General features: G+C 38.3%; 1 protein-coding gene across 6 annotated transcripts; it reads right to left on the bottom strand.

The window, feature by feature from the left end:
• Positions 1–466: 466 nt before the first annotated feature.
• Positions 467–24,250, bottom strand: LOC125234534 (aldehyde dehydrogenase family 3 member A2). 6 transcript variants are annotated; one of them, XM_048140804.1, is made up of 10 exons: positions 24,059–24,249; positions 23,307–23,375; positions 21,561–21,782; positions 20,411–20,574; positions 15,102–15,332; positions 12,606–12,809; positions 7,023–7,138; positions 5,140–5,275; positions 4,158–4,308; positions 467–1,720 (listed from the first exon to the last, which is right to left on the bottom strand). In XM_048140804.1, the coding sequence occupies exons 1-10, from the start codon at positions 24,140–24,142 to the stop codon at positions 1,700–1,702; spliced, it is 1,398 nt and encodes a 465-aa protein (XP_047996761.1). In that variant the 5' UTR covers positions 24,143–24,249; the 3' UTR covers positions 467–1,699. The 6 variants fall into 6 exon arrangements, with proteins under 6 accessions (XP_047996761.1, XP_047996760.1, XP_047996764.1 ...); XM_048140803.1 differs by lacking the exon at positions 23,307–23,375 and having other exon boundaries at positions 23,990–24,249; XM_048140807.1 differs by lacking the exons at positions 23,307–23,375; positions 24,059–24,249 and adding an exon at positions 23,815–23,932.
• Positions 24,251–27,645: the final 3,395 nt, after the last annotated feature.

The following is a 27,645-nucleotide window of genomic DNA, read 5'->3' as shown; positions in this document are numbered from 1 at the left end:
CCTGTGTCGCCATCTAGTTCGAAAATAAATAGTACCTACATCGATCAATCGAAAGAACTCTCAGTCTTAACAACACAACTACTCCACACGAGATGGCGCGCGTTTCGTCACAAAAGCTCAGAGTGTATTTTTCTATTCGTGTTAGCCTTGACCTGTGTCGCCATCTAGTCTTTGAAGTAAATAATACTTACATCGACCGAAAGACTTCTGTCTCAACAATACAACTACTCCACACGAGATGGCGCGCGAAGAAAAACGCGTGAAAACTCGAAAATTCGCGTTTTCCGGGACCTAAGGATATGTTAGATCGATTTTTCACCCACGAAAACCCCCACATAACAAATTTCAGCGAAATCGTTAGAGCGGTTTCCGAGATCGTCGGTATAAATAAATAAATAGATAAATAAATAAATAAATAAATAAATAAATATACAAGAATTGCTCGTTTAATAGTATAAGATAAGATAATCGTAAGGTGTATTTACATAAACATTTCAAACAATACTGCCGTTGTAATGTGTCGGAATCTTAAGGAATGTCGTAGCTCACATAAGGCTGGCGTCCACTAGGCTCGCCGTATCGAATCCCAATAATTTACCGCCTTCTGCATTTACTATGAAACTGCGTCCATTGGCGCCACGTAGAATAGAATTCGCCGTTCATAGTAAATTTATGGAAGACTCGATTCCACGTAAGCGGACGCCTTTAATTAAAGCTGAATTTTTCGACGACCGGGCTAAGTTTTCCGTTTCACGGAGTCTTAGAACATTGATAACACCATTTTTCTGAATAATGAAAATTATATTCATCCCTTTCTTTTGGGTGTTAGTACTAAAAAACAAATACGCACGAAACCAATCTAATCCATCATTAATATCATTACACATTTTACACAATTGTATATGAAATATTCATTTAAAATGTAGGCAACGGAAATCTTCAAAAACCATCACCTAAGGTTCTTAACTAAAACATACATCCTACGTAGCTGTCTAGTGTTCTAGTATTTTATACATTAAGTAACTTCGTTAGGGGAACAGTGACTTAGTTTAGAAAAATAATATAAACATTATAATTATCTAGTAAATTATACTAATAAAAAAGCGTTTTAAACAAGTAAGAACATTTGTGTCCAAATAAAATGATTTAAAAATGTTCGTGACAGATGGCAAGCTTGAAATATTAAAGGTCCTTGCTGACTTGGCCTAATACGAGTATCTGGCTAATACAATCATAAAATAATTATTGTGTAGGTACTGTAACTAAACATTTGTTGTAATATTCAGGCGCAAAACTGACTTTTCAACTTTATATGTTACAAAGAGATGACCAGGCAGGCAAATATGGTCGCGCGATAAATAATATAACATCAGGCCGTCCCTTTCGCACTATTTGTAAGTGCGGTAGGGACGGCCTGATGTTTTATGTTTCATCGTTTATCGCGCGGCCATGTTATCGGTGCTGTTGTATTACAAATGTATGGTATAATTCATGATTACAGCATTATATTTGTGTATACACGTACACAGTAAACAAAATAAAATATAAAAACATAAATGCAACAGTTGAGCGGAATGCCAGAAATATTAAGTTTCATTATTTAAAATAGTAAAGATATAATATAACATTTCTTATATAACAATATTATCACAAATATCCCTGGTACTTCGTTGCTTGCGTCTGTTTACAGTCCGCTCGTCTATAGCTCCTCAGACACCGCCTGAAAAAAAAACAAAGATAGTTTAATTCTATCGAAGTTTAGTCAAAGGTCTTACTTTTGTTGCTTAAAGTTACATACTATCATGTAAGTGGAAGCGAGAAAGAGTAATTTTTTTCTCGTTTTCACTTACGTAAAAAAATCCAAGGCCGCGGTACGGTGCGGCCGTTTGTTAGCTACTTTACCATGAGCACAAGTCGGGCTTTTTGGTTTAAAACGACATTATTGTGTAATGTGTGTTTAATAATTATGTAATGAAAACACCCAGTCCGCTAGAATGTGTCAAATCCGATGCCACTGTGAGAGATTAGCTATTTTGTCTACGGGCCCAGGATGTGTGAACGGAGTGAACGAAACTTTGGTTGGTACAGTGTTAACTGCCAAAAATTACCAATTACCAATTTATCGGTTAAGGTGATACACACATATATTTTCATTCTATCATTCGCTCCTGCCTGCTCTTGGATTGACCTGTATCATTATGTTATGATATTGTACGAGTAATTTAAGTAGGTACCAGCACCACTTATGATTACAATGCAAAGGCAGACAGACAGGTACACAGGTTTATCTATAAAAAGTTAAGACGATGCTCAAATCGATAGGCAATGTTTTTTCAAACTGACAACCTCCACACTGAAGTTAATTGTCTTATGTTTTTTTATTCATGTATTCAAATCTGAGTAGTGATAAAAAGTTTAGATAATAATAATAATATGTATGATTCTACGATAAGACACGCGACTTATTAGATAACCAATAGCTACTTCATTGTTGAATTGATTTGTGTTATTTATTGCGAAAAAACTATATAGGGTAGGTACCTAAAATGTACCGTGATATGGTATAGCATGGTACAAGTTCTTATATGTACATATTGCCCATACCTGGAATCGAACCAGGGTCTAACTTTTACGGATGATGTTATAATAAAACACAAGTTAATTTTTATAATGTTTATTGCAATATACACAAGTTAAATGCCAATTTAAAATAATAACAGGATTACACTTCATTTTGCGTGAAAGAATTCTATTCTTATAAAGTTATCTGTAGATAAATAAAACTAAATATCACAACAATATTTTTAACATCATCAACTAGGTAACAATCTATGCATATTTTTTAATGATTTATGACATAAATGTCAAAAATTATCACCTGAGAATATGTATATTTTTGTTTGCTTGTTATCGAAGTAAGCGAATGAGAAAGTTTGATTGTTAATCCTACCCAATAATACTAGAAATATGCTAACTTAACTAACCTAAGCTACTATACATTTTCTTTCGTAATAACATTTTTAAACAAGAAATTGGATCTACATAATTTTTAAGAAAAAAAAAACCGCCTTCCTTTGGGGTTCTGGTGATAAATACTTTCAAATGTTGGATTATGTTATCAATTCGTCTGTATATTTTTTAATGTTTGTTATTCGATATCTCCGTCATTTCTGAACCAATTTTGAAATTTGGATGATTCTGAAGTACTTACAGATGAGAATAGAATGATTATCAGAACGGAACTCTAACCAAGGGCGGCTCACTCTTCATCAGCAGGTCCACTGCACCAAATGTCACTGTTCTGGACGTAAGTGCATGCTGTTCTTATAAAAATAAGTCACTATAAGTGTGCCGTTCAGATTTGAAGAGTTCCGTTCTGACCATCATCAGCAGTTCCACTGCACCAAATGTCACTGTTCTGGACGTAAGTGCATGCTGTTCTTATAAAAATACCAAAGTCACTATAAGTGTGCCGTTCAGATTTGAGGAGTTCCATTCTGACCATCATCAGGAGTTCCACTGCACCAAATGTCACTGTTCCGTACGTAAATGCATGCTGTTCCTTTAAAAACACAAAAATCACTATATGTATGCCTTTCAGATTTGAGGAGTTCCCTCGATTTCTCCAGGATCCCATCATCAGAACTGGGTTCTGAGAAAAATGGGACCAATCTGTATGCATATACATTCAATCAAAAAAAAATTTTTCAAAATCGGTCCAGTAACGACGGAGATATCGAGGAACAAACATTAAAAAAAAAAAAAAAAAAAAAAAAAAAATTACAGACGAATTGAGAACCCCTTCCCTTGAGATTTGGAAGGCGGTTAAAAATTTAGAAACTTTACTGATGGACTTATAAGACTTTCTAGTATTTGTACGATTTTTATTACAAAAAATTGGTTTACGCAATGAATGAATAAAAATACCGCTTATGCAGTAAAGATACAAGTTCTAAGTCTAGTGCGTACTGGGTCTATGACACTTTCCTAAAGCTGGAATTTTCTAAGGTAACGGTGACCTACAATATGTATAGATATAGGTGGAATATCGAGACGGCCCCGCTATCCTAGGAAACCAGAAGTTTAGTTGAGCCATAAGTAACCGTCGAGCTTTATACTGTGTTTTAGTAGTGGGGGGTTACCGATTACTTTTTTACCTTGTTCCAGGCGACGATGCCGTAGGTAATGCCAGCGCCGAGCGCCACACACAGCAAGTAGGGTAATGCGGCGAACGAGGGCCCGTGCCGCTTGCGCATCAGTGCCGTGATGAAATTCAGCTTGCCGTCGGTGTATGGCGGGTAGCGGCCGCTGGGGAAAGAAACACATTCTATTGGATTATTTCACATAAAATAGAAAAAAAAACTAAAGACAGAGGTTGTTAAAATTTGTAAAACTGAACAGTGTGCGTAGCCGAATGCACAAACGCTCATGATAATATTTGTTTCGTAATTATCTATCTCTATCGCTCTTGCGTATTGGCGCGACAGAGCTAGACTGCATTTTTGCCGGCGTCTGGTGTCGACGATTGCCATTCGGCTACACCGGCAGATATAGAAAATGGTTTTTAATAGTAAATTCACGGAAACGCACGAGTGTTAATGATATTTCAGTCAGTCTCTGTCACAAAAAGTATTGATGTTGACCGAAGTAGCATGACAAATACGAACTATTCCCAGCTAATACCATGGAAAACTATTATGCACTACATCTGTAGAAGTAACTCTTATAGAGTTTATTAAATGTAGTTTTTTCTTAAGTATTTTCCTCAAATAAAAGTTTACACTTTTGCCTGATTTGATGTGAAAACTAAATCCCGTAAACTCAACTTAACCCGTAAGTGTGTAGAAGTTGCTCTGGCAATATCAATCAAACGTACCTACATGATAAAAATAAAAAAATAAAATTAAAATTTTGAAAAAAAAAAAAAAAAAAAAAAAAAAGAACCGACATAGTGGACTAATTTTCAAGAAACATAGCTAAGAACACTTCCGACTAATTCAGCCTTGGAAAAAAAAACTAAAGCTAAATAGGTTCATCCATTCGGGAGCTACGATGCCACAGACAGACAGACACGTCAAACTTATATCACCTCGTCGTTGTTGCGTCGGGGGTTAAAAAGTAAAGTAGCTGTATACTCACGAAGCGAGCTTCTCTCCGATCGGCGAGAAGTTCTTGATGAGGCAGCTCTTCTTGTGCGTGAACGTGTCGAACGTGGCCTTGCCGTGGTACGCGCCCACGCCGCTGTGCCCTACTCCACCGAACGGTAGCGTTTCAACTGAGGAAAGTAACCATTATTATATACGTGTTCGACAGGTTATGGAGCCAACTGGAGTTAATTTTAGTTTATAATTTAATCAAATAAAGAACGACTTTCACATTTTTTATTTTACTAAATTTAGAGCAAAACATGGCACCATATGCACAGCGCCATCTATTTATTTATTTATTTTATTTCAAAATCGTTATGCAGCATGATAGTATTAAATACTAAATCACTGCAAAACTAAAAACAAGTACAAAAAAAAATACATATTATACATCTTTGCATCCATAAGGAATTCAATTTACTCGTATTTAAATGACTGGGATTTCTGAAGTTAGCATCCCAATATACTGTGGCTCACACCAAAGCACCGGAACAAATATTTATTTTCATGGTAGCAAATGTGAGTTACGATTTATTTGGCATTTTGGCTGTCACAGTACTTACATTAACAGCTGACTGTACTGTACGTATACTATAATACTATCTAGATCTCAGCATGTACTTGTTAGTCACTTTACAGGTTTAATAAATACTAATATATAAAGACATGCAATAAAAACTACCATCCACAACCTTCATTATATAAGCATCTACTACTGATAGGAAATTAAAATGTTACCTATATGGTTAGGCACTGATATCACCATTGTACATTGGCGATGTGTGAAAAGCGATTATACTCGTAGCTCGTAGCTAGGCTAGTCTTACCATTCAAACACCTGAAGGATCCTATAAAACCTTTGTTGGTGAGTGGGGTAGATTTTAGATATTAACCTATTACGTATAATAGGTGCAAGCCACTATGGTGGAAACCAGCTCCTTACCGTCGAGGTAGAACTAACTTATACAGATATACAGAAAAAGGTGCAAGTCCAAACCTCCCATATGCATGATTGTATCGTTGACTCAGTCCCGCGGCCGATGATGTCCATTACAGTGGACGCAAGCCCCGTGTCCTAGAGAACTGACTTGACACAGACACAGAAAAGTACAAGTTCCAAACCTCCCATATGCATGATTGTATCGTTGACTCAGTCCCGCGGCCGGTGATGTCCATTACAGTGGACGCAAGCCCCGTGTCCTAGAGAACTGACTTGACACAGACACAGAAAAGTACAAGTTCCAAACCTCCCATATGCATGATTGTATCGTTGACTCAGTCCCTCAGCCAGTGATGTCCATTATAGACACAGGCCCTGTATCCTTGAGAACTGACTTGACACAGACACACAGAAAAGTGCAAGTTCCAAACCTCCCATATGCATGATTGTATAGCTGACTCAACCGCCACAGCTAGTGCTGTCCATTATAGTGGACACAAGCCCCGTGTCCTAGAGAACTGACTTGACACAGACACAGAAAAGTACAAGTTCCAAACCTCCCATATGCATGATTGTATAGCTGACTCAACCGCCACAGCTAGTGCTGTCCATTATAGTGGACACAAGCCCCGTGTCCTAGAGAACTGACTTGACACAGACACAGAAAAGTACAAGTTCCAAACCTCCCATATGCATGATTGTATAGCTGACTCAACCGCCACAGCTAGTGCTGTCCATTATAGTGGACACAAGCCCCGTGTCCTAGAGAACTGACTTGACACAGACACAGAAAAGTACAAGTTCCAAACCTCCCATATGCATGATTGTATAGCTGACTCAACCGCCACAGCTGGTGCTGTCCATTATAGTGGACACAAGCCTCGTGTCCTAGAGAACTGACTTGACACAGACACAGAAAAGTGCAAGTTCCAAACCTCCCATATGCATGATAGTATCGTTGACGCAGATGCCGCCACAGCTGGTGCTGTCCACTATAGTAGACACAAGCCCCTTGTCCTTGCTGAAGATGTACATCGTCAGCGGCTTCTCTCTAGCAAGCAAAGGAGGAGTCAGGCGCTGCCACCGTGTTACATGTGGTTGGAAATTGACTTTGAAACCGCGAACCGATTGCTTTCAGGGCCGATTGTCTGGCAGAGTTGCGTTCTCGCGAGCCAATAAGTAGTTCATGCTAGTATATAGATGCCAGCGAGAACTGCCGCGAAGCGAGATGCCAGAGAGTCTGGACTGGACGCAAGAAAGCGCGAATCAAGGTATTTCATACATTACGTATGATCAGCTTTGACATGACGCTCTGCGCTCGTCATCAGTTCGCGGCCAGAGGTCTCCGCTTCATATAAAATAATGAATGTACATTGTATAGGCGTCAGGCGGGACTCCCAGTGGTCTAAATTGAAATTGGGGTTGGCCTGTAATTTAAATATTTAAATAGAATATATCTTCTGAACTGAAAGAATTCTCCTGTTAGTGGAGCCTTGGTAGCCAGCAGCGATAGTGTTTCTGAAGATATATTGCTTTTGGTTTATTACGCCGGTGTCAAAGTATTTTGCATTATATATCTGATAAGAAGAGGTAACCTCTGTATTATGATAGTCAAGTTTCTAACCTCATTGCTTTAGAGAGTAAAATAACTTTTGTTTAAATAAAAAGTTTGGTGAATTATATTTACAGGCAAAAAATGTTTGTCATTTACTCTCTAAAGCATATTCTGGTGTTGCTGGTAAGTAGATAAAGGTTATATTTACATATTTAATTGTTATAGTTTTATAGTAGCTTTCATAGAAAAAGTGTTTAGTTTTACTACATTAATTATTATACGTCTAAATATTAATCATACGGGATATCTCTAGCTGTCAGTTTATACAAATATCTTAAAAATAGCGTCTAATTTGAATAACAAGTAAATATACAGGATGAAATAAAAAGGACCATTCAAACTGTGCATAGTGACTTTTGGGGTCATATTGAACAACTTTTATTATGGGAACAAGGCTGAAATCGCAAAAAAAAAAATTGGCAGTTCCATACATTTCAACTGTCACAATGTCGCTCATTTCTATGGAACAGCCTATTTTCTTCGCGATTTCTGTGTTGGTCCCATAATAACTTTTTATTTCATCCTGTATACTTGACAAATGTTTTAAGGCTACTTTTTGTACAATAAAGGTAATATTTAAAACACACTGCTTGTAATATTAACTTTCTTTTACAAAAACATTAAGACAGTCAAATGTATAATAATAACCTACCAAGTGTAAACTTAAAGTTGCATTGTACCACCACCAAAAACATGAACCTCGACCTTACAAAACCGACACCACTTAGCAAAAATGTGCGAACTAGCCACCACCGTTATTATGACAAGCATATCTGGCCCATCACCCGTACTGGCTTTAAATATACAGCAAGGAAATTGAATGAAATAGTAATAAAAGACCTTTTACATACAAGAAACAAGAATTTGTTGGAATGTATATATCATAATGATGCCTATTTTTTTTTGTGGTATTGCGTATAGTATCGAACGCTGATATGAGGCTAATATTATGTTTCTTGGTCGCAAATCTCATAAATTTAAGCCATACGAATAAAAAATCTAGTCATCTGACCGCCTGGCAATGATATTTGTCTAAAGCTGAGTTTAGACGTGCAAGTTTTGTGACAGAAGTATATGCAAGAAAGAGATATTTGCCACTCACTCTTACCTATAGTTGCGCCTCAAAACTTGCAGCAGTAACTTGCTGGTCTAAACTCAGCTTCACTAAGCTAAGGCGACATCGCCAAGCGGCAGCCATAGGTGCGAATGAAAGGTCCCATCGCTGAGTCTCGCTCTAACCTATGACCGCCGCTTGCCACTGTCGCCTTAGGGTTTCCACAAACATACCGCGCCAGCCGACTTAAAATCGCCCGCACGCATGTTCATACTATGCGATTTGTGGTCGGCGTTTATATGTTTGGGGAGAGGTTAGGTCCCAAGTTGTCAACGACATATCTATCGAAAAGCAAGTTTCCAATACTGGAAAGGTCTTTTATCACATATTTCACCGATTTCCCTCGCATGCCAGCCTTACCGCCGTAAAACATGATTGTGTCGTTGTAGGCCAGACTGCCCGAGCGGGTCTGCTCCCTGAACAACTTCTGAATGCTGCCCTCCGTACTGAACACGTAAAGCACTAGCGGGTGCTCCCTGCAACCGTCACACGCCGGTGAACAAGACGACACAAGGAAACGTAAATGGGTTCATGAGTATCATATGTAATCAGGCACATGTTTCACCGCGCTTACAATGAAATAAGGGTCATCAAGACAAAACGAGATGTCTCACGACTCACGAAAATACTAGGCAAAGTAGCCACGCATTGGCCGAGGATGCCCGTGGCTACATTGGCCGTTTGGCGATTCACCGCACCCTTACGGGAGCGCGACCCCACACAGCCACCGCAGCGACGCTTAAGTGGCCTTTCACACCCAGCTACCCAAGAAGGCGGGTTCTGAGGTGTCGAACACATCCATCCATTCCCGTTTGACGCGCGAGGAAGTTGCCTCTCTTTGTGTGGACCCGGTTATTGCACGCTGTTGCGCAAGCTTGGTCGGTGGACCGTGCCTCGCCCGAAGCAATGCTCCGAAGCTCCGGCACAGTTTTTATTCTGTGTAAACCCGCATTTTGACACCTGAGAATCCTCTGACTATTTTCTGTACAATTCAGGTCGAAGTGTCAATATATGTGTCGAAATTTAGTCAAAGGTCCCACTTTATCGCTTAAAATGACACAAAGTTTGCTTCTATCTTTCTTTATAATGAATAACTCGTTATGACAAGCGATAAAGAAGTACTTTCTGCTGGAAAGGACACAAATAATACATATATTTACTTGTCTTATCAGAAATGTACGGCAAATAACCAGCGAGGTGACTGTTGTCCAAATGGTGAAACAGAGATCAGGGTGAAAAGATATGGTTGTAAAAATTACCCTTTCGACATGAGACCCAGACGATTAAGATGTGGCGAAGTAAATGGCACACAATGTTTATGTCGTGTCTAAATAAGAAGTGTTTTGCTCCATAAATATTTTGTAAATATTTGTAATTTTTTCTCAAGAAAGTGAATTATTGTTATTCAACGTTAACGATCAATATTTTAATGTGGGAATCTTTGTAGGATTTTTCCCTACGGCATGTCCCTTTGCGTCAAAAATGGCGCATCTTTAAATTCCCGATAAGGTACAGCGGGACAAATCTCGACTGGGGGGCAATTGTAACTAATCGATTTTTTTCCATTATTACACTATGATGTTGAGTTCTACATGTATCCACACACATAATGCAAACATTGTAAAATATGGGAAAAATGGACCAGTTACATTTGTCCCACAGTCGAGATTTGCCCCGCTGTACCTTACACACCTTAAAAAAAAAGCATATTTTTCAAAATTATTGACAGCTTCTTTGATATCTCCGTAATATTAAATAAATAGATTCGTGTCGTTACACCAGTTTAAGGTAACTGACACAGTTGACATGTATCTTGATTATCGTAATGCCTCAGCACTCGTAGTACATTATGTAGGTAGGCTTTTGTATTATGCGTACGAGTTGAGTAATGTAATGCGTTGAATAGCATTAACCTTTGAACAACACACGACAATAGTAGATACAATCATACCTAATGTCTTCCTAATATTATGCTTCTAATCTTAGGTCTCATTTGAATGTCATTTTTTTTGACGCAATTATGACGTAATGTAGGTACAGTAAAAGAAAACCCACCTAACTCTTGATTTTTTTTATACAGTCGGTTTCTCTTTTTAACTTTCAGTATTTTATTTACATCCGGTTTTCAAGCGAGGTATGTCAATTAAAGTGTAGTTAACGTTTATGTCACGACGTCTATAGACGTTGCTAGCTTGAAAGGGATATCTAACGTCTTCTGTTGAACTCCTGTCGATATACTAAACCGATATAAAACCTACGACAGAGCCATAGTAGCCAGACATACATATTAATAAGTATGGAAACCAATTGCGTCCGTCATACATCCGGACTTTATGCGACAATTTAAAACAATGACTATGATAAAATCGGCCTTCTTCCATGAACAATGTCAACGACAAAAGTAGCTGTTACCACTACATTTTATGAACAATGAGCGATTTTATTTTTTCTCATAACAGTCATAACAATTTAACAAGCAATGTATATACTGTGTTTAATTTACAAACATCGTATTTACTGACGTCAAATCTGATTACAATGGTTGAAATGTCAATACGTTTTCCAAATTTTCTTCAGAATATTTTCGCCCAAAAATCCTATACTCATTACAATTTGCGTTAATATCAAATATACACGCAGTAGGTATAATGTGAGTATGTATTTATAACACTGAGATAATGTTTTAACTTTCATTCATAGCTACTTCTGTCGCTGACAGGACGGAATATCGCGTGTCGATCTTTGAAATGATACATGAATTCCATTACATTAATGGATTGTAAATTAAAATGTTCTGATACATTTGGAAACCCATTACATGGAGTTATATTAATGGAAACCTTCAATTAAACGATTTTGAGATGATTCACCGAAAACGATGTTGTTAAAATAATTGACGTAATGTATCCCAACACGGTTGTTATACTTAGTTCTTGTAATGGAATGTAATGTTGGTTGTAATATGAGATTTTTTTCTTATATCTCATAAACTCCTTAAAAAGACACATCATACAAAGACGGATTTAATGAATTTTTAACAGTCATCTTTAAATGTCATGAACATGAATATGAAATCTATCTGATTATCTATTCTACCCGGTACATTAGTGGCCGCTAACAATGTTTCAACAATTACAAGAACTGTGTACAACATCATGTCCGATCGCAAAATGAAAGAAACTCCAAAAACACGAATGAACATAAAGACCCACACAACTATTGTATTCCATATGAATCTTAAAATAAGCGCGTTTTCATATTATCCGATCTGAAATCGGATGCAGGACCGATATCACACAAGTATATTAAAGGCGTCATGTTTAACATCCTTCGTATATCCGATACCGGATTGGATAATGTAGAAACGCTCTAATGTAAACAAAAAATCACGTGCCACTGTCATGCAGCCAATACGTTCATCATGTAATTTTTGTATTATGTAGAAAAAGTAACAACAATTTGAGTATGTCACTTTTCTCTTTACATTCTTTTAAGATCCAAATGGAATAAACTATAGTCTTCTTGCTTCCCCTGTATAAAAAAAATACAGTCAAATATCAGTTCCCTACAGTTTGAACCTAGAACAAATATTTTCGCCCCTCATTCGGTCACATCAGTAAGCCGGGACCACATAGAGCGAGACATGTCGCGACTGCATCGCGCGGCAAACGTGTTATGTATACTAGCCCCGGAGTTTTGCGTCTACATTGGAAGTTTGCCGCGCGAGCATATTGCCTCGCGGCGTGCCCCGCTCTGTGTGGGTCTAGGCGATTAAGTTGCCTGTCTTACCTCTCATTGATAAACTTGATGGCTTCATAGGCGTTCTGCACAGGCAGTATCGGCAGGATGGGGCCAAAGATCTCGTCTTCCATGATCTTATCGCCCGCCGTGACGTTGGTGAGGATGGTGGGCGCGATGAACCGCTCTTGCGCGTCGGAGGCGCCGCCGACGGCGATCTTGTCCTTGCTGGCGTCTACTAGCGCTTGGAGGCGGCTGGAATGTAAGGACAGCAGTCAATTTCGGATATAAAGACGAAGGGGTCATTGAAGGGCGCATACTAGGGTTCACGGGTCACTCTTTGTGTGGAGAAAAAAAACGTATTATATATTTATTGGGTACAGTCACAAAAACTTGCCAATTGATGCCAATACAACAGTATTTCAAATTATTTTGACATCGGATTTTGTCTTCTGCCTCTCCATTTCAAGTCCTGAAGAATCCACTTTGAAGTTTTCATATATTTTTTAGTACTTTTTGTGTGGTGTGCGGTATATATCTATGTACATATTGTCTCCTAATTTAAAAATTTGCTATAAAGAATTGGCATCGTAATAGCATGCTAAAGGTTCAAAGAAAATAAATGAATAAAAAACCTCAAAAATTGAAACCTCTATACAAAATACAAAAACTTCAACTGAAATCCGGAGGCAAAAAATGAAACATGAAAATTAAAAAGAAAAGTGTACCAATTAATTACGAATTGGAACCTTTTTGTGAAGAAAATTAAAAAAAAAAGCAAAAATGACTTAGTAGCATACCCCATACAAAAATAAAGAAAACTTATACAATGAACTAGCGACCCGTCCTGGCTTCGTACAGGGAGTAAAGCTTAAAGATGAGTATAGTAAGTTTCACATTTCGATACCATACCTGATTATACTCTCTACATATGATAATATTTAGTTTTCAGAGTTTGTTTATCGCAAATTTTAGCCATCGATTTTAGTGAATAACATGCACTTCCTAGTCGTTTTACAATATAATTTATATGGTCAGTCATGCCATCTTAAATGTTGGTCTACTTCGATACCAAGAAAACGGATTGTATCCGATTTAGCAAAAGGCAGATTGAGAGAACAGTTGAGATTCATTGAGTTGAATGCGCGTTTAAATATCATGTAGCAGCACTTATCATTATTGAGCGACAGACCATTTGCGGAGAACCATTCTGAGAGATTCTCCCATCCGCGGGTGGTTATATTCTGCAGGTCTTTGTGAGTCTCTGCACCCAGAATCAGACAGTCAGTATAATTCATACGTTTCTTTTTCCACATTCTTACATTATTTATGACCTATGTACTATTATTGGTGTGTACTAAGTATAAGTTGCAAGGTCGGTGAGAAAAATAATTACATAATCATGCTCTGACGTGAATATAACACGTGTTAAGTTTATAGAAGAATTTATGGTGAAAACGTGCAAAACTCATAGGAAAATAAACATTTGAGAAGGAAAACACATCCAAGATTATAGTGCAGTACTCTTCTTCAAGTTCTCCTGGTTTACTTCTAGCCATAGTCCATTTCATAATTAATCTCAAGATTCTCAAGTAATATTTGTGCCGCTTGGCTTCAAACTTAAAACAAAATATACCTTGAAAGATAATTAACTTCTGTTTTGCCCTATGGTTAACTGGTAGAGAATGCCTTAAGGCATTAAGTCCGCCATTTGTACTTTTTTTAAATTGTGGAATGTTTAAATAAATAACTTTATTGCAGAATGGATTTACTCGAGTTTGAAGTTAAGCGATGCAATTATTTCTGATAGATTATTCCAAATATCATGCTATTTTAAATAATATTCATTCCCTAGCCCTAACGCTATATAAGGGCACCTTATACTGGTCCAGAAAATCAGTATAAGATGCCCTCTTGGTGGTTAAAAGGTTGTCCATTAATTACCGGGCACCCTGTAGTTGTGTATCCGAGAAACCGCAATAGCTAAGCTCAAACTGAAGGCTTGTGGTGGTGATGGGCTTACCGCACAATTGCTCAAGCGTCTAGGTCCGGACGGCAACAGAATAGTGCTCAGCATTTGTCAAAAGGTCTGCCAGCTGGTTTGGAGATTTCGACCATAATTAATCGCACTTTTTGCGAAAATTTATTTCTCTCGTTTCGCAGGTAAAATTCTGTATATCAAAATTTTAAAAGGACAAATCGCGAAGGAACAAGCTGGGTGTAAAATATCGAGAGCAAACTTAACATACGGCAGCTCACAGAGAATTTTTTGTACTAAACTACGCAAAGGCGTTTGACTGCATAAGCTGGTCTAAAGTGTTCGAGGTGAAAGTCGATTTTCCTTGTGCAGAACCAGTATTTGGAAGATGCCCTATCTTTAAAACCGGTGATTAAATCTCCCCAGCTTTTCAACCTGTTGTCCATTAATTACCGGAGGGATAAAGATTGGTGGCGGGCACGACCCTGTAGTTGTGTATCATTTTCATGTAGTGGCAATAGTCAAAATCTAGTCACTGGCTAGCTCTGTTAATTTAATATGAATATTACCTGAAATGCCTGCTGTTGACAATCCTGCATAGATCCGGGGACTTCTGCGGGTCTTCTCCGTACCACTCCTTTAGCACTTTCTTGGCCTCGGCCACGAATTTGTCTTGGATCTCCTTGGTGCACAGAATGTAGTCGGGCGCGATGCAGGTCTGACCGGAGTTGATGAACTTTCCCCAGAGAATCCGCTTCGTGGTCACAGCGAGGTCCGCTGTGCTGTCGATGTACACTGGGCTGGAAGATAAAAAGTCTATTAAATAATGTAAAGAGTAAATTACAACTTAGCAAAAAAGAGCAGAAATTAAACAGTGTCAACAACGTCGTGCCATCCCTTTCTTATCAATATGTGTGAGGAGACATCATGACGATGTTGTCACTTTTTAATTTTGACTCTTTTGCCAAGCTGTACCTATTAGGATATTAAAGTGGGCTCCACGGAAGCCAGTACTGTCAAAGTGTACTAACTAACTGTCTTTGGGTAATTACAACAAACTGTGTTTCAAAACTGGTTTGAAGATATGGATGGGGTGTCAAGCTCAAGTGGGATTGAGCTGCCTTAACACGGGAACATTTCTATCAAAGGCAGCTGGATCTGTGAGCCTGAGCCATATGGGCGAAGGAATGCATACCACGGTAAACCGGGACAGAGGCAGACCCAGAAGTATACAATACAATACAAACACTCTTTATTGCGCACCTCAATACAGAAAACAACATAGTAAGTAATTAAACAGCAACTTAGAAGAGGTAAGACAAGAGGCTCTTATCACTAAAAAGAATAGAATAGAATAGAAGAAATTTATTCAGAAAACGCTTAAATTTAGGAATTACATAGACAGTACTAATTTATTGTTAAGCGTCACTGAAAGGGTCTCCACTCAGCTTAATGTCAAGATACCAAAAGCGATATCTTCTGTGTTGTTGTTGTAGTCCTAAGGCATCCCAGAGGTGCAAAGGGCCTTCACCAGCTCGCGCCACGCCTTCCTATCTTCAGCGACCCTCGTGGCCTCGCTCCAGCTCAAACCAGCCGCTCGTAGCTCATTTTCGACGGACCGCTTCCGTGAGTAAACCGGGCGTCCGGAGCCAAGGCTTGCGTTTTGCGGTTTACAGCCAAAAGCTATGCTTGCGTTATTTCTTTCTCCTCTCCGAATAGTGTATCCAATTCATCTCCATTTTCGTGTCGCGATTTCTTCGTCAATGGGTGCTTGCTGGCATATTCTCTACAGGTCATTGATTACGGATAGTGCTTGGCCAGAAAATGCCAAGGATCGACCTCAGGGATATCTTCTAGACGGCTACCTAATGATTCTCCGACAATTTTTTAGCCGATTATTGATTCGCCGACAACGATTCGCCGAATGCCGTTTAGCCGAATAATCAAACTATCGCTGTCACTTTTGGTCGAATAACGTTACGTAGAATCTTGGTTCGCACACAGTTCAGTTCGCTTCTGTGCAAATTATCCGAACTACTATTGGACATTTTTCATTTAGCAAAGTAATATTTTCGTTTAGGCCATGTTTAGTCGAATAACGTTTCACATTTTATACATTGTTAAAATATTTTCCAACGCAACGCTTTTTATCGCTGTTGTAAAAAAATTGCGCACTTAATAGACACTTTTTTTCTTACATTCATACATACATATAATCACGCCTGTAGCCCATAAAGGGGTAGGTAGAGCACATGAACCTTGAACCATGAAGACAACCTTTAGGTAGCGGTATAAGCATAAACATGGATTTAAATGGAATAGATGGTTTTTAAAGCCTTCAAAAGAGATATAAATATAAATTGTAGACGACTATCGTAACATAATGCCATTAATAGCGGTTTGTATATTCTATCATCGATATAATTGACAACAATCACGCAATTATTCATTATATACAGAACATTATATCCGTATAAATGATACATACAATTTATACAGTCATTAAAACCTTCAAAACTTTTTAAACCCGCCTCCTTTTATCAAGTCAGCTATAAAAACACGCTGTCTTGTTAAAGCAGTGTAAACGATTCAAATTGCTAGTTACTTATTATGGAAATAACACTGTCAGGTAAGGTGAGCTTCAAAAGTACTTTCTCTGGAATTCCAAACCTAATAGTTATCAATCAATGCCGTTAGTCTATGAAGTTTTATTGCAAAGTTTCAGCTTTGAAATCAACATGTTCTGCGACAATTTGAAATTTTAAAATCTCACTGACAAACCTGAAAATTTAACTTTTAGATAAAAAATGTTTTTCGGCAGTATTATGTTCAGTATACATTATTGATACATATTATTACAAGAAACTACCAAAAATTGCAAAACGCGTTAAAAATCGCCAATTTTCAGTATTTTAGCGGCTATTTTGGCGAATGTACTGAAACTAAACAAACTTTGGCGATTCTTGACGCTATTTTCGCAACTTTTTGTAGTTTCTCATAATGATATGTATCAATAACATATACTAAACATAATACTGGCGAAATTTTTTGATCTGAAAGTTGAATTTTTAGGTTTGTATGAGATTTTCAAAATTTCAACCCTAATGCGGAGGCAAAGATGTTGATTTAAAAAGCTGAAAATTTGCAGAAACGGTAATAGACAAGGGGCACTGATTGATAACTATTAGGTTTGCTAATTCCAGAAAAAGTGTTTTTTCGCTCCAAAATCAGGGTCAAGGTGATTGCTTCATAAGTACTGTAATCTCTTTAAGTTCCGTTGTCTGTCTTTAATCAAATCTGACGTTATTATGGTGTTCTTATTCTAAGTTTACGATGAAGCCGAAAATGTTAGGCGACAATGCAATATTATAGTACCACTGAGCTGATCTGATAATTGTAGTGGCCATTAGGAACTCTGTTATCAAATATTTAAGGTTTAGCGTCTAATATTAGTAGAAAGTACAATTGTACAGGCAGTGATATTTTTTATAGTATCATAGATTAAATGTAAGAAGATCATACAATCCCATACATTAAAATGCGACCGCCTAAGAACGCGCATACACTACACCACACATAGATGGCGCTACAAAAAAAAATGTCTTGTAGCTTTCGATTATACTTGTAGATGTTTTAATGTTTTAATGTTTATTTGGGCACAAACGGTATTCTACGATGACGTTAGACGACGATACGTACGTTGATGACGGTAGATGGCGTTAAGTGTCACTTTTGACATAGATTTATGGCTCGAGAGTGACACTTAACGTCAATCTACAAATAATCGATGGGAAAAAGGCATTTTTTTGTGGCGACATCTATGTGTGGTGTAGTGAATGCGCGTTCTTAGGCGGTCGTATTTTAATGTATGGGATGGTATGATCTTATTATATTTAATATATGACAGTATGTACATATAATTATGGTGTTTTTTCCACACTCGTCCGCAAATTAGTACTTTACTCCCTTCGGTCGTGTTTTAATTTATCGCCACTCATTTCGAGGTTCCTCTTTTCCGCTGTTGTATAATGTAACTAATATTGTACTCTAATCATTGATTCTTGTAATGGAATCAAGATACCACATAATTTAATAGTTTTCATCACACTCGCACACTAAATGTGTTATTGCACGCAGGCGGAGCGTGAGTTATAGAAAAATCGTTCTACCTAGGGAGTTAAGAAATTTCTAGTACTGCATTGAACTTTTTTTTACCTTTTTGCATATTTTTTATAATGCAAGTGTGATGAAAAACATCGTGTGTAACTCGGGAAGTATGAATATTACTAACTCGAGTCTTTAAATCGCTCCGGAAAGCCGTCGCGATTTAACTTACTCTCGTTAGTAATATTCAACTTCCTCCCCTTGTTGCACAATGTACTATTGTTGTAATCGGGACCTCGAACTCAGCGACCCTATTTGCATGTAGCTGTTTACCTGCAAGTGGCAATTGTTCACGTCCAACAGGTTTGTTTATAGCCATATTTATTTATCTCTGTAGGTATATTTATCTGCGATTATTTCGATTGCACATAATACTTTTGCTTGCAATGATTGTAGAAATATTACACATCGACCACAGCGTAGGTAATTCTATATACGCTGGGGAAACCTTTATAAACATCCCACATAGCCCGTATTTCGACACTATATGATCGGTGGGTAAAAAGTACTTTTTTCTATTATCCCTTACAATTTTTTACATTTTGCTTATACTTATCGCAAACGTAATCTTCAAGCAAGCAAACAACGATCGTCTTAGAGCACTTTGATTGTAAGAGACCGCCGACCGATTATCCGTATCCCTCTAACGATACCCATATTATCCGTATCCGTATCCGTTTCCGTATCCCTATCGCTATCGCTAACGCTATGGCTATCGCTATCCCTATCGCTATCCCTATCGCTATCCCTATCGCTATCCCTATCCCTTATCAAGATAACACTAAGTTCTCGCGCTTTGTACACATATTTAAAGTCACATACAGGTCGAAAGCGATTAATTAACATTATTTTTACCTTTTTTCCCAACGTTTCGGCCAGGTTGCACTGGCCGTGGTCGCGGAAGACTGACGTCCCAGCAAAATGTCACCGGAGATGTAAACAACACAAAACTACCCGATATTAATTTATATAAATGTTCGGGGTAGACAAATAAATATAATCTACCCGCATGTAATTATTTACGACATCACATTAGAAACCTCAAAAATAACAGTACTTCTCCACTATTTAATGGATGTTATTATACATATAAACCTTCCTCTTGAATCACTCTATCTATTAAAAAAAACCGCATCAAAATCCGTTGCGTAGTTTCAAAGATTTAAGCATACAAAGGGACATAGGGACATAGGGACAGAAAAAGTGACTTTGTTTTATACTGAAGTGACATTGTATTAATAAATAAATGAAAAATTATCGTAGCACGGTAAAAAACTAACATTTATAAAGTACATATACGTATGATGACCGATAATAGCCTCACCTTTGATGACCGGATGTTTCAGAGCACAAGTAAACAACTTATATGAGAGAATCGCATTTCAAGACTTGCAATACAGTTGCCAATCAATTCAAGAGACTATTTTGTATCGGCACCTTTAATGACATTATTTCCGGCGTAGAAACGCTGATACACAATTACACGTAGTCCACCATTTTGGACAGACGGAACTCTCAATTGATCTCGTTGATCTTTCCACTGAGAATGAGGGGGAGTAATTTACCCACCCAATACGAATTTTACTGAACCCTCATAGTACAAATGTTAACAGTACGTTACCTATCTCTTTCTCACAACTCATGAGCTATTATTACTTTTAAAAACAGTGCATCTATTGAACCTCTTCAATATTATTAATGTTTTATATCTTACCTCTTTCCCCCCAACTCGAGCGTGACGGGCGTGAGGTACTTAGCGGCGGCGGCGTGCACGATCTTGCCGACGTTGGTGCCGCCCGTGTAGAAGATGTAGTCGAACTTCTGCTTGAGCAGCTCTGTCGTCTCTGCTGGGCCGCCTTCGACCACTTGCACTGCGTCCTGTAACGAGAATCTGTTTAAAAACGCGCAAAAGATAAAGGCAGCCGGCGTTGCCGAATGGAACGTACATAGCATTGTCCAGCAACGATGAAGTCAATTCTCGATATTTTAAGAAGTGGAATCACTCACATAATGGTGTTCCCGGCCATGATAGCGTCAAATGTTGACATTAGAAGTGGGATCATTTACATTATCCAAGTACTTGACTAGATCAGGAAGAAGTTGGCAGGCTCAAGCGACGAACAGCTCACTGGGCTTGACGATGACGTTTTTGGCGCTCTAGATTAACGCCAAAACCTGATATCAGAAGTGGGATCACTTACATTATCCAAGTATTTGGGCAGCGCCTCCACCACAAAGCTGACGCAAGCGATGGACAGCTCACTGGGTCTAACAATGATGCTTTTGCCGGCCTAAATGACACCAATTGCTGACATCAGAAGTGGGATTACTCACATTATCCAAGTATTTCGGCAGCATCTCGACCACGAAGTTAGTACAGGCACGGACAGCTCACTGGGTTTGGTGATGACAGCGTTGCTAGCCGCGATGCCTTCAATTCTCGACGTCAGAAGTGGGATTACTCACATTATCTAAGTATTTGGGCAGCGCCTCCACCACAAAGCTGGCACAAGCGATGGACAGCTCACTGGGTCTAACAATGATTCTGTTGCCGGTCTAGATGACACCAATCCCTGACATCAGAAGTGAGATAACTCACATTATCCAAGTATTTAGGCAGCGTCTCGACCACGAAGTTAGTACAGGCACGGACAGCTCACTGGGTTTGACGATGACAGCGTTGCTAGCCGCGATGCCTTCAATTCTCGACGTCAGAAGTGGGATTACTCACAGTATCTAAGTATTTGGGCAGCGCCTCCACCACAAAGCTGGCGCAAGCGATGGACAGCTCACTGGGTCTAACAATGATGCTTTTGCCGGCCTAAATGACACCAATCGCTGACATCAGAAGTGGGATTACTCACATTATCCAAGTATTTCGGCAGCATCTCCACCACGAATTTAGCACAAGCGACGGAGAGCTCACTGGGTTTCACAATAACAGCGTTGCCAGCCGCGATGGCTCCAGCCATGGGTAGCAGCAGCAACTGCAGCGGATAATTCCACGCGCCGATGACGAGAGCCACTCCATACGGGTCGTTGTAGATCACTACTTCATCCAGCATGTTCACGAAACCTTTTGGCGGCTGTGGAAGAGAGATACTGTCAGTTTTATCAGAATAAAAACGTGGGATTGTTTTGAAGAACGAATCTAGAAAGTTGTTCTATCTCTAAAAAGTTGATTCACCCAGTTACATTTGCCCCCAGGCGAGATTTGTCCCGCTGTAACTTAAAAACATTATTTACAAACACGAATCTTTTCCGTACATTACTGACGTCGGCTACAAGTCATCGTCATCATAAAAGGGTCATTGCGGGCAATCGGACATACCGGCGCCGGTCGATAGTACAGAGTAGGTAGCGTCACCGCTGATATATGATAGTTATATTGTTATGATATGACAGGTTTTCTTTTATTTTTCATGTTTTCCTTCCCCGTATATGGTGGCACGGTGACATAGAAATTTGTAATGAATTTATTCCAGTAATCATATTTATTTAAGTGAAAAAAACTTTTCAAACTATGTAATCTGTTACGATCTATATTATAGTTAAAAAATCATTTTGTTTTGCGAGATTTATTTCATACTAGCTTTTGCCCGCGGCTTCGCTCGCGTTAGAATGAGACAAAAAGTAGCCTATGTCCATCCTTTCAACTATCTCTAACAAATCACATCAATTCGTCGCTCCGTTTTGCCGTGAAAGACGGACAAACAAACAGACACACACACATTCCCATTTATAATATTAGTATGGATAACGCAGGTTTCTTTCATAAAACGGTATGCGCTCAGATCAGACGTTCGCGTCAGTATTCGACGACTCAGTTGAGTCCTAAAGGAGTAGAGCGGTTGTTGAACTCTCTGACCTGACCTCTTTATACTAAGTCCTGGAATTACATGTAGATAGGAAAGTTAGCATGTTACTGTTTTTTTTATCTTTGCTAACCTTTGAACATAATTACAACTTGATAAGCACGTATAGACTCATTAAGTGACAATGCTTATTTACGGCTCGAGATAGGTAATTTGATCGAGACTGGATATCACAATAGGCTATGTTAATTGATGGAATCAATTAGACTCTTTTTATAAACGCATTGTTGGTGTTCGCCGTCACAACATCGAGGTGTTTTATATTTAAAAAACTAGCCTTTTAGCATCATTATAATACATGACGATTTTTTGTAAATATTTTGCGGCAATGTGAGTTGAAGGTTATCTCGCACTAAAAAAAAAGTTTGTTATCGTACCAAACGAGCAGACAGGTGGTAGTTTAGGCTATAAACGGCTAAACATTCCTTTTCATTCCGTGCTCGTCACATAAATAAATGCCGTTACCGGGATTCGAACCCAGGTCCATCGCGCATCGGCTTAGCAGGCAGTGTCACTAACCAGCCAGACCCGTCGTCAAAATTCCATTTATGGATCAACTTATGTCCAGGCTTGGTCCACTCGTCGATATGATGCAGCATGCTCTTCAAGTCGTTGATCAGGTAGTCGACCTCCAGCAGGACGGCTTCCATCTTGGACCACCGCAGATCCTTGTGGAGGGCCTCGGCCATTGCGTTGTAGACGACTTCCTCTATACATAGTTATTGATCCACTTACATGTTCAGGCTTGGCCCACTCGTCGATATGGTGTAGCATGCTCTTCAAGTCGTTGATCAGGTAGTCGACCTCCAGCAGGACAGCTTCCATCTTGGACCGCCGGAGGTCCTTGTGGATGACTTCCTCTATACATAATTATTGATCCACTTACATGTTCAGGCTTGGCCCACTCGTCGATATGGTGCAGCATGCTCTTCAAGTCGTTGATCAGGTAGTCGACTTCCAGCAGCCAGCAGGACGGCTTCCATCTTGGACCGCCGCAGGTCCTTGTGGAGGGCCTCGGCCATTGCGTTGTAGACGACTTCCTCTATACATAGTTATTGATCCACTTACATATTCAGGCTTGGCCCACTCGTCAATATGGTGTAGCATGCTCTTCAAGTCGTTGATCAGGTAGTCGACCTCCAGCAGGACAGCTTCCATCTTGGACCGCCGGAGGTCCTTGTGGAGGGCCTCGGCCATTGCGTTGTAGATGACTTCCTCTATACATAATTATTGATCCACTTACATGTTCAGGCTTGGCCCACTCGTCGATATGGTGTAGCATGCTCTTCAAGTCGTTGATCAGGTAGTCGACCTCCAGCAGGACGGCTTCCATCTTGGACCGCCGGAGATCCTTGTGGAGGGCCTCGGCCATCGCGTTGTAGCTGACTTCCTCTATACATAATTATTGATCCACTTACGTGTTCAGGCTTGGCCCACTCGTCGATATGGTGCAGCATGCTCTTCAAGTCGTTGATCAAGTAGTCGACTTCCAGCAGGACGGCTTCCATCTTGGACCGCCGCAGGTCCTTGTGGAGGGCCTCGACCATCGCGTTGTAGTTCTCCTCGTACATACGTAGGAGGTTCTTGAGCTGCTGCTTGCGCCATGCTAGCGGTTTGGTGACGCCGCGAGAAAATGTGTCGCGTGCCCGTTGGACTACCTGTTAAAAAAAAGTCTAGATGTAGGGAAGCAGTAAACTACTACTACTACTAATAACAAGCGGAAACATCTGTGAATGATGCATGATGCTCTTAAGCTTATTAAAAGTAGAAAAAATCCTATCTTGGGTGACTTGATGCAAAGGCTCTAAATAAGTTTAAGTCTAACTCAAAAGACAGTAATTTAAATTTATCCACTTTATTTATTCCATGTAGATGTTTAATTGTGAGTATAATATGTTTAGTAAAACATCCCACTTTGTCACTTACCATAAATACGTGATTTTCTTGTATCTTTATAGGAATAAACTAACAAAGCGGCTTAATAGCAATCGTCAAAGTGGGACCTATTAATTATCACACTGACAATTTACTATATTTTAGTAGGTAAGTATTCAAATGTTGTAATATCCAATGCCCAAGAGAGTTTCAAGGGGTGATAGGAAAATGATCTAGACCTGATTTGCTTAAAAACCACAGTAAATTGTCTTTGAAATCCGAAGGTTGAGTTATTTTATTTTCAATTAATTTCAGGTAACATGATAATACCAAAAATTAGGAATATGTCATTAGTCCTTACCTAGATAAGCCAGCAGCAACAAGATTACACGTCTGACGTTTTATGATAAGTTGATAAAAGTTTTTTGCACATGATAATTATTTGAACTTTAGCCTACAATATCAACCAATAACATTTGTAAATTTAGGCTTGATAAGAGAGTCCAGAACTTTTACTATAAGTTTTTGTTGTTGTAGAATATGATGTGCATCATGTGATTCATTCACAGCACAGCCGACCTGTATAATGTGAACCACATTTTATTGTGGTGCCCTTTGAAATGGATCACAAATGCTAAATACTTAAATTAATGCAATTTACTAAGAAAAACTGACTAAAGCCTTCAGTTGCCCATGGCTAAAATTGAATCAGCGTGCACTGCTATAATGACCAGTGGTTAATTAGATTTTTTCTAAAAATAATTTAGATTGTTATAATAGGACCACAATAATAATTTTATTTTATAATGGAAACCTACAAATTTTTAACCGCTGGCTCTTTGCAAATGAAGAGAGATATACAACGGTGTAGATGTGTACAGATTACATACCTCTCAATGTTAACCAGCTTCGGCTTTGAATTTGATATTACTCCTGCAACAAAGAAAATAGAAAATTGAACACAATTATATTTTGAATACTTGTCTAAGTTCTTGTTTCTTGTGCAAATTTACTATATAAGCCACCAAAAACATCACATGGAATGGTGTCAGTGAGAAACTATTTGTCCACAATTGTAATAATAAATCTGAAGAGAAATATTACAAATAGATAAAGGTAAAAGATATTTAAAGTCACAGGATTAAAAAGTGTCACAGGATTGAACCCTCAAAGACTATTATTGAAATAATTAAAGTTTTATTGGACTTTTGTATTGAGTACTGACCTACCAGAGCTCTGATACTTGCATATCTCTATTTTCTCTTGTTAATATAGTCGGCAAGCACAACCTCTAGTACTCGTAAGAATTAGGAAAGTTTTACCCATTTCTTTCTATTGGATTGGATGGATAAGACTTAGCGTAATAATTAGACAATATGATTATGCATCAACATACCATATTAACAGAATACAATCAAAAGGTTAAAGTTTGTTTTAAACAATGATGTTGTATTCAAACTAATACCCAAAAGATCAACAATTTAAGTAACTTGCTAAAATATCAACAACAGGAAAACTTGAATGCTCAATTATTTCACTCAATATTCTCATTTCAAGGCCAACCTGTTCGCCGCACTACAACTCCGATTTTTAATTTCTGAAATCATTTCTCAGACAATTACCACACACTTCTTTGAACCTACCTACAAGAGATTCTAGCAACAACATTTTAAAAGTTATTTTAAGCTTTCAAATGTTTACTAATCTGACATATGAGAAGTTTACATAATCAATCTAGCAACTTAGTGTGCAATACATAGGTACCTATCTAGGCTAATGTTTGTTGTGCAAGGTAAACATAATCAAGTTGTTTTTGTCGCAGCTGGCAAAATATATGTCCTTATTTCTAGTACATTATTCTCGGAAGTTAGTAGGTAGGTGTATTAAGTTTTATTCGCGAGGTAGAGAGACCTATAAAACATAGTTTATGAACATGAACAAAACAAGTTTCAAATAAACAACTTACCCAGAGTCATGTTTTGTACTACAACTCAAGGACGGGTACTCAAAATAAAAATGACTAGCAATCTTCAACTAATTCCTTCGTTATCTAAGTGCTAAGACAACTAGCTCACCGCTGAAATAGTATTTTAATGGAATAATGATTGAGCAATTTACGATAGCACGGTATAAGCACAATTCACTTTTGACACTGTTGAGAGTGTTAAGTGTTGACAGTTCGAATCGAACTTCGCCAATGGCATTCACCGGCTGTGAATGGACGACGAATGAGATTGAAATGAGTGACTTATGAATGGCAGCGGGGAAATTTAAAATGTTGCCACTTGAATTACATTATGAATGATTTAATTTTAAGGTTTTAAAGAAAAGCAAACAAAAATCTTACAAAATATGTAGGTATAGAAAAAAACTATTTAGAAGTAAATATTTAGTCAGAATCGTTGCCACAAAACGCGCCGTAAATTTGCTCCTGCTACAGCAGGTATTTCGATTTGACCTAAAAAGATAATTCTGCTTTTTTCGAGGATGAGTATGTCTATCAATGTCATGGTAGTAAATTCAAAATATGTTAAATTGTAAGTCGCATTATAATGAAGATAATAATCATGCTGTCTTCATTGCTAATGATTATTTATGCTGACATGATAAAAATGACACATTACCTACTGATTACGAGTTCACTTAATAGTGATAAAATACGAACAGGGAGGGATCACAGCTTTACTTCCAAACTAGCGTTAAAAGACAACACTTCACCAATTATTACTCATCTTAAATTATCTGAACATTGTCTGAATCTTAAACGCCTGTCCATAGTGTTGTTGCAATATGTAACACGATGTAATATTAAGTATTATCTATGAAACAGAGCTTGAAAGTTAAATTAAAATTCAACTAGGTAGGGGACAAATTAAATTATTTTATATAATTATTACTTTATTTGTGTTAGACCTTGCGCGACAAATGTTATTACCGCTACGGAGTACGGACGGCCGAGTGGTCTAGTAGTAATGACAAAAGCCGCGTAAGCCTGGATTCAATTCCCGACTAGCAACCGAAAGACTTGGTCGCTTTTTCTTTCGTGTATGATATCTTTGTCAGTTTATATTTTTTTTTTTTTTTTAGAAAAGCGTAAAGAATAATAATTGAAGTTATATGTCTTATAACACTTCCACACTGAGCCGGACGGTGCTGTAGGTACACGGTGCGGTAGGTATTTTGCATATGAATGAAGTAT

This window comes from Leguminivora glycinivorella, chromosome 16 (assembly GCF_023078275.1).
Source record: "Leguminivora glycinivorella isolate SPB_JAAS2020 chromosome 16, LegGlyc_1.1, whole genome shotgun sequence".
In the NCBI taxonomy this organism is placed as follows: Eukaryota; Metazoa; Arthropoda; class Insecta; order Lepidoptera; family Tortricidae; genus Leguminivora; species Leguminivora glycinivorella.
The sequence above is the reverse complement of the archived record's forward strand: the minus strand, read 5'-3'. Positions and strand labels throughout refer to the sequence as shown.

Bases quoted from the DNA above. Each gene is read 5' to 3' on its own strand.
- LOC125234534 (XM_048140803.1), bottom strand. From the start codon at position 24,142: ATGTACGAGGAGAACTACAACGCGATGGTCGAGGCCCTCCACAAGGAC. The intron at 12,810-15,101 runs GTAATATTCATA...CTTACATTCCAG, and splicing joins GTCAACAGCAGGCATTTCAG to CCGCCTCCAAGCGCTAGTAG. The intron at 5,276-7,022 runs GTTTGGAACTTG...TACTTTCCTCAG, and splicing joins TACTATCATGCATATGGGAG to TTGAAACGCTACCGTTCGGT.